The following is a 9007-nucleotide window of genomic DNA, read 5'->3' on the forward strand; positions in this document are numbered from 1 at the left end:
TTTGTGCGATGCGGCTTGAGCCCTTGTTTGTCCATATTGCTTGTATGGCATCTTTTGGCATGTTGGCAATGTTTGTCTGGTCGTTGAGCCGTCACATCTACTACATCTCCCTTTATGACTTCTGTGCTTGTATTGTAATCAACCTCAATCACTGCATCCAAAAATGGCCAAATGTTCCAACTCATGGAAGGCCTCCCAGCTTGAAAAGAAAAGAAAAGCTGTCACGGGCTCGAAATAGTAGATGATAATGAATCAATGTTCCTATCTAAATTATTGTAGCTATCGACGAGAATATCGAATCTGAAGAAGAAAAGAAGAGAAGAGAAAGGTCTATTTACACAAAGAGATTACATAGGGGTTGTGTGGCATCGCTAAGCTGCCGTTTGTCTCAATTGCCCGTATGGCATCGTTTACCATGTTGACGGTATTTGTTGACATTGGCGTAGATGCGGCGTTGCGGTGTTGAGCCGTCACAATAGGTTCCATGTTTTCATTGAAGGTCCTGGCAGCAATATAGAACAGCATCTGGAAGGAGTGTACAGTGTAGGTATTGGAGGATATTTCTATTAGAGGTGAAATTATTAGCAGGTGGTTTATAAGAAAGCATCTGTACAAGAGACTTGTGATCAAACCTTGGAATCATATAGCCAGCTCTTCTCATATGGTGATGGAGCAGCTCCCTTCCATAACCTTCAATTATTCCCAATCCTCAACATCCTGGGCCGCGACCCTATGGCTGACCGCTTCATCAGTGAGACAATCTACCAAATTTTCCTGAGCTCTCCGAGCTACCACCGCTGGCACGCGCCTATATCTGGGAAGATCGTCAAGTCCTACATCATCAACGGCACGTACTACTCCGAACCCCTGTTCACGGGCACAACGAACCCCCACAACAACCATACCCACATCGATGGCGTGGATATCGTTACCGCAGAGACATACCTGACCTTCATGGTTACCCGAACCGTCATCTCCATCGAGGCTGATGACCCTTCTATTAGAACGGTTGCGTTCGTTGGTATCGGAATGGCGGAGGTCTCGACGTGCGATATCACTGTTAAAGAGGGTCAACATGTGAAGAAGGGAGAGCAGCTGGGGATGTTCCACTACGGTGGCTCGACGCATTGTCTGCTCTTTGAGAACGCGGTTAATGCTACGGGCTTCCCGGAGAAGGGTGGGGAGTGGAATGTTTCTGTCAGAGGGGAGTTAGTTGTTGTTCAATAGTTTGGTTTCTGTTGTTTGAATAGCCTATATATCATATATCCATGCAATAATATTATACGTATGATTGTGTCGTGAAGCCTTGCCGGGGCTCCAAACCATATACTGATGCTGAATCTGCATAAGTAGCAACACGGTCAGCCATGGAGCGCGCGATAAAGCATCAGGAGAGGACAGTACTATTGAGTTGGCTGTGAGATCACTAGCAGTCGCTGCAAATTACCATCGATATATATAGTTAATTAACTAGTTAACTAACGTATTTCACCACCGAGCGGGCCACCTCTATATTGCATACTAAATGGCCCTTTTATAACCTTTATATCTCAACAACAACAGATATAGAGGGGCTAAAACTGCCAGAAAACCATTTTCAGATGGTATACTTGTATACATTTGGGCTGATACTTCTGAGTATATGTTTGTCCAGGCAACATGTATTACGGCTGTATTTATCTGTATTTCTATAACTAGTTAACGTAATCTATCACCGAGCTGGCCAGCTGGCCACATCCGCGACCACCTACTATTCATATTTGTAATTTATCTATAATCACAACCATGGCTGATAATTTAAAAGAAGATCGCATGTAATTAGCTCTAGAAGCCTTTAAAAAAGGTCTTTTTTCATCAAAAAATGTAGCAGCAAAGGCATATGATGTGCCTCTCTCTACCTTTAAGACCCGGGTCAAAGGAACCACATGCCGCAAGGAATCAGTTGCCAATCACTGAAAATTGACACCTACTAAAGAAAAGACACTCTCATCATGGATTATTGATATGGGCCAGCATGGCCTACCTCTACAAATCTCTACTGTACGCCCTTTGACACGGTTATTACTGTCTGCACGGCTATCCTCCCAGACTGCCTATGTGGGCGAGTGTTGGGTGACTCAGTATATTCAATGCCATGATGAACTCTCCTCTAAATACAGCCGAAAATACGACTACCAGCGTGCCAAATGTGAAGATTCAGAGCTTATTATGGGGTGGTATAAGCGCTTCCATGATGCTATTGAAAAATATGGAATTCTTGAGCAAGATATCTACTGTCACGGGCTCGGAATAGAAGATAATAACGAACTGAATTCCTATCTAGACTATTGCAGCCATAAACGAGAATATCGAATCTGGGGAGAAGAAGAAAGAGGAAATCTATCTAGAAGACGAAGGGGTCTTATAGGCGTTTGTGTGATCTCGCTAATGTTCCGTTTGTCTTCATTGCACGGTTGGCGTTGTTTGGCGTGTTGATGTCGTTTGTCTATATCGGCGTCAGTGCAGCGTTGGGCCGTCACAATATGGAAAACTAGTGGAGGAGATGATGGCAGCTGGAAACAACCACATTGGTAAGGAGGATTTTCTATACCTATATCCTCCTGCACGCAAAGCAGCATTTATTCAAAGGAGCATTTGCAATGGTTTTGCAGGGGCAAGTCTTAAACCATTGAATCAAGATCGGGTTCTTGAGAAAATCACCTTTCAACTTCATACACCAACACCGCCGCCAAATCTTACTGAAGGCTCAATCTCATCTGCTTTTCAAACACCCCAAAACCCTCGCCAGCTAGATCATAAGGTTCGCAGCCTATAGACAAGCCTTCAAAAGAAAAGGACACTTTCCAGCAGTCCAGTCTCTCATATTCATCATCTTGAAAAGGCTGCACAGATGGCAATGAATACGAACCTCCTTCTACAACAAGAAATCAAGGTTTCTACAGACTGAAAATGAGCGGAAAATGAAGAAGAAGGCAAGGAAACGCACTGCTCTAGGGAATGATCTCTTTATCTCTGTACAGGAAGGTCGTGAGCATATTCAGCAGCTTGATACACAGCTTGAGCAGCTTAATGATGCTACATCTCGCCAGCGAGCTCCACCACGCTGTAGTGGCTGTGAGACTATTGGACATACTATAAGAAGTTGTCTTAATAAATAGCTATGTAATTAAATAGGGGATAGTCTCATTCGGTCATATTTAATGGTGTTGAGGGTTGAAAAGCTTCAAAAAGTAATGGTTGCAGCGAAAATTCGCACTTCGGCCGTATTCGCCGCTCGCCCGTGGATTACGTTATCAAATTTATACAACTAAGAATATTACTCTCCGATCATATATATCTCTTTTCATCCAAGTATCATTCCTTTTCATCGATTGGTGGTAGAAATATTGAGGTTACAAAAAGGGCCATCTAGTATGCAATATAGAGGTGGCCCGCTCGGTGGTGGAATACGTTAAGTGCATTGGCACGTGGATGACTAAGCTTTTATTTTGCCGGAGGCGGTATGGGTCAGGGCTATTGTTGTCTCCCGTACTCTGTAGCTTTCGAACTTCTTTCTACCACAACTACCTTATCCTTGGTCTGGACTTGTTGCTCTCATCCTACCATTATCTCTCGAAAATCCGACCTGATCAGCCGAAAATGAAGGCTTCTACAACTGAGAATGACCCATTCTCCACTACTACTGCAGCGGAAACTACTCTCGCTGATAAATTCCCCCAGGATGTGATTCTCCGGTACATCGTCAAACCTACTATTGGAGACCATCCTATTATGTATGTTCTTCTCTATAATTGCTGTGCTGGCTGCTGATACATTGGGAATAGTTCTACGTTGATCTACCTTCTCACCATTATCTCATACTTCTTGAAGTGCAACGGCGGCTCCTCTACCTGCAGCTTTACAATTCGCTACGCCTTCATGTTTATCCTATCTTTGCCACTTGTTCTAGTCCTGTACCTATACTACAAGCGTTACTTACTTCAACGCGCATCTGCACGTGGGCCAGACTCAGTGGCAGCTATGTAATCATATTGACATTCTTTGTTCTCCTTCAGTCAATCAAGGCAGATTACGGAGTGGACAATCTCTGACATGGCGTTTGTGGCCTGGGATCTGGAATTCAAATGAAAGGGTTCGTTTTATGTTAATTTCTTAAATCTGGACATTCATGTTCGCTAAAGAAACACAGACGTGCAGTTATTGCTTCCTTTCACATGTCAATTTGAAAGCCCCTCGAAGCCATATAGCCTCTACTTCTCGCCATGCCGTACTGTCCTCCCTCTGGTATTCTTCTCTAGCTTCTCTTGACATCCGCTCCATGACAACCATACTGGACCCTAGCACGATACGATTCTCGCTATCTTATCGAGTCTGAAGTAAGAAAAGCGCCTCGTTTGACACAATATTCCCATGTCCCTTGTTGTATCTCTGCTTCTTCTATGGCTAGGTTTTGAAATTGTAGCTGAACGGACTGGCGCCAATCATGCGACGGAAGGAGAGGTGGTGGAAAATTTCGCGTCAATGTCAAGCGAGTATTTGCTGCATGCAACGTGAAGGTAAGAGAAGGAATATGAAGATATACTGAGACGTTGAGAGAGAGAGAGAGAGCAAGAAAACGAGAGAGAGGGAGGGGGAGAGAGACAAATCTCTAATAGAACAGGCTTTAATAGGCGTAAGCTTGGCAGTAGTTAGCATCTTTCGATCTATCGTGATAGACTTTCAGAGTGCTTACTGGGCAAGGGTCCGCTAAAAGCAAGCAGCAGACTCTATGGAATAGACTGGGAGGAATCAATGCCACGTGATGCAGCCAGTCACCTTTTGGCCAAACTCCGTATCCATCCCAACCTCAATTTCACCGACCCATCAAACTACGAAACCACGATGGATAACAACCAACTCGCATTGGAGCCTTTGCGCCAGCATCAAGAAGCCCTAGATTAGCAGATTAACCGCCCCATTGCTCGCCGTAACCGAATCGTCGTCAAAATCCCCATGGGCCGTGCTCTCCTAACAATTGCCTCCGTCCTCACCAGGCCCCCAGTCATCATAATGACTATCAATGCCATCAATATTGCCAAGTATTCTGTTGAACAGTTCGATTCCTCGACAGGCGAAAAAGTTATGTCAATCATCTCCTATTCTACGCCTGGGGTTTTTGCTGCATGCATGGCCTGGCTTCTTTGGTACAGGGTGAGCCATTCTCGCAACAGACTCTCCTTCTGATACTAAGTTATCGGCAGAAGGAGGATATGCTCGCTACCAACGCGGATGAAGAGACTGGTCTGGACAGCGTTGACTAGAGCATAATCACCCGCCCCTTCGGGTCTTCGATTTTATCTTCACCGCGCTGGTCGCCAAAAAGTCACTACTACAAGCAAGGTGTTCGGTGTCAGGGTTCAAAAATAATTACTTTGTATTATTCTAAGCATCCGTGTTTTCAAGCATCCGTGAAAAGAAGATAGTGTGATAATCCTACTCTCATTTCCATTGACAAGCCAGAATAATCTCATAGACTCTCTCGCCATACCGTGGCACATATCCATCCTTCGCCATATCAACCACGGTGTTCCTCAGTTCGATACGACCTATATACGAGGAGCTCCCTCTCCATGACCCTTGTTACGTTCTCTCGCTGCAACTGGATTTGGATTGAGTTGAGGCCCGGGAGTAGACTGTTTAAGTAGGAAAGTAGGAGACAGCAGTTAGCTTCCTTCTTGACATGCCAGGGTACTCAGAGAACATTCTGGCAAAGTCTGTAAATAGCACGCGAGAGCCGATTATGCCATATTGAAAACAAGCAAGCTACCTTGAATGGAAACAGTTGACGCTCGAGTGTGATTGACGTGGGATTGACAAGTAGAAGAGGTAAAAGCGTAAAGGTTATTCAATTTATATTTTTCTTGAGTGGATAACTATCACATGATCAGCTTTCTCGAACCTTTCTCGACCAAACCGCCTCTCCCTATCCAAGCTGCAATTACAGACCATCCCGAAACTTCCTTCACACTCCAGCTCCTATATGTCAACAATTGAGGACAGGCACAGTTTGATGGTGTACCAGCTGGGGAAACGCTAAAGAAAACTAGCAACGCGCATGAAGATGTTTGCTATCTTACATATAGCTTTGCAAAGACTTCATATGAGCATCCCATACAATTCCTTATTCTCATTCCACAAGTTATCTCAGGCCCAAGCTAACCGTGACACAGAAAACTCTTTATTCCAGATCTGAGAACAGTTAGTCAATTCAATTTCGTCCCAAGGCCGTCACGCCCTGATATTCACGTTCAGATCTCGACCAAAGCAATATCCATACTGATAGAGATGGCAATGATTGGATCACAGAGCTTCTTGTTGAAGTCGGATCTATCCTTGCCTGGAAGAGACAACCTAGCCTTTGTGTTGGTTACAAACCAGTCTGGACACCGTTGGCTATGCCACCTATGATGTGCTGCCTGAGTTCATGCAAGTTTCACAGGATACCGGCTTGGTTGTATCTTGAAGATAGGTAATGGAAGATCTTCTTATACCCTTTGTGTCTGCTGCGCTTGACAGTCCGATTCTGAATATATCATGGCCATGACAACCGGAGAGTTATCGAGTGATACCAACTAATATTCTTTTCCCATATTTCTGTGGGATATCGCCCTGTCAATGCGACCATTCCTCTTTAGCAGCTAATAGATAAGGCATTTTATGGCTTGCAGCTGATTATCTTTGTATAGACTTACCTACTGACATAATTAACGTTCAAACCATTCAATGAAAAAACATCTAATTCAACAAGTACAAAGCCTAGCTATATATAAATGTAACTATTCTTATTTTAGCTCCAATCATGGGGTTTGATGTCAATCTTTGTTTTGACCGCTCCTCTTAACACCAGACTAGCATTTAAAGCAGTCATTCTCTTTACCTATGCACTCTGCATTTTACTCAGTCTTTTACCAAGTGTCTTTAGTAGTGCTCACTTAAAATGCAGTCGACACTTAGCGAATCTCCGGCTTTTATATATGGAATGCACCCACATCGTCTTTCTACGTGGAAAAAAGCCCCGAATATGATTTTATGACCATTTCAATTGCGTTTATATACTGATGGTTCCATGGATAATATAGATGGCCTCTTGTCTTCCGCTTCATTAGAAGTGCCATAAATGGCGCCATTCTCCTGTCCGTGTGTCTGCATGCAATATTTACAGCATTCATCGCCTGGTTAGATCAATATGTTTTTGATACAGTGGGTCTATCGAGCTATCAAGATGACTCTGTCCAACGCCGAATATTCGGACCGTAGCATTGTCCTCAGGCGTGAAATGTCTCCGCAAGGTCGACCGCGAGAGATCATGTCTTTTCCATCCCGTGCCCGTCTCTCCGCTACATTCTTGTAGTCCATAGAAGATGCCCTGTGAATCGATGGCGAATATCAAGGCGTGGCCGTTCTCATTCTCCAACTGCAGGGCCTCGAAATGACCAGTCGGTGACTGGATCTCGGCCTGGAGATAGTTCTCCATCAACTCGGACGAATGGGTAATCTTCAGGCCCTTCACATCTTCCATCACACTGTTCCCCTTGGACCAGGATTGCGTGGAGTTAGCGGCGGGGTAAAAAGTGGGTAAACTCCTCTTCATCAGGCAAATAGGATCAGGGATTCCTGGGCAGATCAGCTTCCCGATCTAACCAGGTAGAAGCTCCCTGCGCTCTCAGACCTCTTGATGGACTAGACGACCTCGCCCTGTTTGAAACAAGCTATTCTATTTGTGAGTGATAGCTTGTGCACGGCGCTATCTACGGTCATCCAATTGGTCTTGATGTCCTGGATGATCCTTGGCTTCCTTTTCTATTGAACTAATTTGCATTTTTCACGGCAAGTAGAAGCCATTCTTGATAGCATTGATTATATTTTGACCCTACTATCAACGCCGCGCGGGAAATCATTTTATGTTGACTTCCGTATATACACCAAAAGACTGATTGATATGACCGCTGCCACGATTGACCAATCACTGAAATCGAGCGATTCCCCCGATTAGTCACGACCGATCAGATTCTGACTTTCCCGACTATCTACAACATACACCCTACGGCCATACAGCCAGCATCTTTTCACTATGGACAGCGCATACAAGTGTTATGCACCTTTTGTCCCGTTGAACTTCTTTCGCAACGACTTTTCCTTTCGCAGTTGATGGCCGCCAGATTATCTATAAAAAGGCCCCTACGATAGATAGATATCTAAATCAGAGTTCTTCCTCTATTCATTCTGAATAGTGCCTATGACATCCTACCGCGCATTGTTGTTAACAATTTGAGAAGAATATATAACGTGGTCGGTAAGCGAGCGACGCATGTAAGCGAGCGACGCACCATCCAACCGAATCTCACCCAACCATCTTAATCATTTTTTTATTGCCTACCATGCCACCAAATCGCTCTCAATCCTCCCAAAAATCAATCGAGCAGGAGGGTAGGGTCTTGTTAGCTATTGAAGCTATTCAAAAATATCAAATTACTTCTGTGCGCGAAGCAGCGCGCCGATTTAACGTGCCCGAGGCTACGCTCCGCCGCCGTCTAGCTGGCCATACCAATCGCCATGATATGCGCGCAAACAACCATAAATTGACTGAAACTGAGGAGTATACGCTTCTTCAATGGATTTTGTCAATGGATTCACATGGCGCAGCGCCTAGCCCTACTGCTGTTCAAGAAATAGCCAATATTCTGCTTGCTCAGTGCGGCCAAACTCCTCTAGAGACCGTTGGTCAAAAATGGGCGTATAATTTCACTCAGCGCCAACCAGAGATCAAAGGGCGCTATAGTCGTCAATACGACTACCAGCGTGCTAAAAATGAAGACCCAACAATCATTCAGCAATGGTTTAATCTAGTGCAAGAGACAATCATACAATATGGTATTGCATCTGAAGATATATATAACTTCAATGAGACTGGTTTTGCTATGGGCCTCACTGCTACTGCTAGGGTCATCACACGCGCTGAATACTATGG

The 9007-nt window shown here is 44.5% G+C and overlaps 4 protein-coding genes across 4 annotated transcripts; 3 read left to right on the forward strand and 1 right to left on the reverse strand.

The window, feature by feature from the left end:
* Positions 1–732: 732 nt before the first annotated feature.
* On the forward strand, positions 733–1366 carry ASPGLDRAFT_1496827 (uncharacterized protein; the record flags this gene model as incomplete). Its single annotated transcript, XM_022542063.1, has 1 exon — positions 733–1366. One exon carries the CDS (start codon positions 733–735, stop codon positions 1225–1227), a length of 495 nt encoding a protein of 164 aa, XP_022398978.1. The 3' UTR covers positions 1228–1366.
* A 2207-nt stretch (positions 1367–3573) lies between these two features.
* ASPGLDRAFT_59780 (uncharacterized protein) lies at positions 3574–4139 on the forward strand. Its single transcript, XM_022548396.1, has 2 exons — positions 3574–3773; positions 3825–4139. The coding sequence occupies exons 1-2, from the start codon at positions 3640–3642 to the stop codon at positions 4024–4026; spliced, it is 336 nt and encodes a 111-aa protein (XP_022398979.1). The 5' UTR covers positions 3574–3639; the 3' UTR covers positions 4027–4139.
* Positions 4140–4992: 853 nt separating this feature from the next.
* Positions 4993–5300, forward strand: ASPGLDRAFT_37568 (uncharacterized protein; the record flags this gene model as incomplete). Its single annotated transcript, XM_022544842.1, has 2 exons — positions 4993–5190; positions 5241–5300. The coding sequence occupies 2 exons, from the start codon at positions 4993–4995 to the stop codon at positions 5298–5300; spliced, it is 258 nt and encodes an 85-aa protein (XP_022398980.1).
* A 1904-nt stretch (positions 5301–7204) lies between these two features.
* ASPGLDRAFT_27653 (uncharacterized protein) lies at positions 7205–7558 on the reverse strand (the record flags this gene model as incomplete). The annotated part of the gene is made up of 1 exon (XM_022543680.1): positions 7205–7558. One exon carries the CDS (start codon positions 7556–7558, stop codon positions 7205–7207), a length of 354 nt encoding a protein of 117 aa, XP_022398981.1.
* Between the last annotated feature and the right edge of the window lie 1449 nt (positions 7559–9007).

The sequence above is a fragment of the Aspergillus glaucus genome (genome assembly GCF_001890805.1).
Source record: "Aspergillus glaucus CBS 516.65 unplaced genomic scaffold ASPGLscaffold_16, whole genome shotgun sequence".
Classification (NCBI taxonomy): Eukaryota; Fungi; Ascomycota; class Eurotiomycetes; order Eurotiales; family Aspergillaceae; genus Aspergillus; species Aspergillus glaucus.

What these genes read in the sequence shown, in the direction of transcription:
- ASPGLDRAFT_59780 (XM_022548396.1), top strand. Translation starts at nt 3,640, where the DNA reads ATGAAGGCTTCTACAACTGAGAATGACCCATTCTCCACTACTACTGCA. An exon ending in ATTGGAGACCATCCTATTAT is followed by an intron (nt 3,774 to 3,824) that starts GTATGTTCTTCT and finishes CATTGGGAATAG; the next exon opens with TTCTACGTTGATCTACCTTC.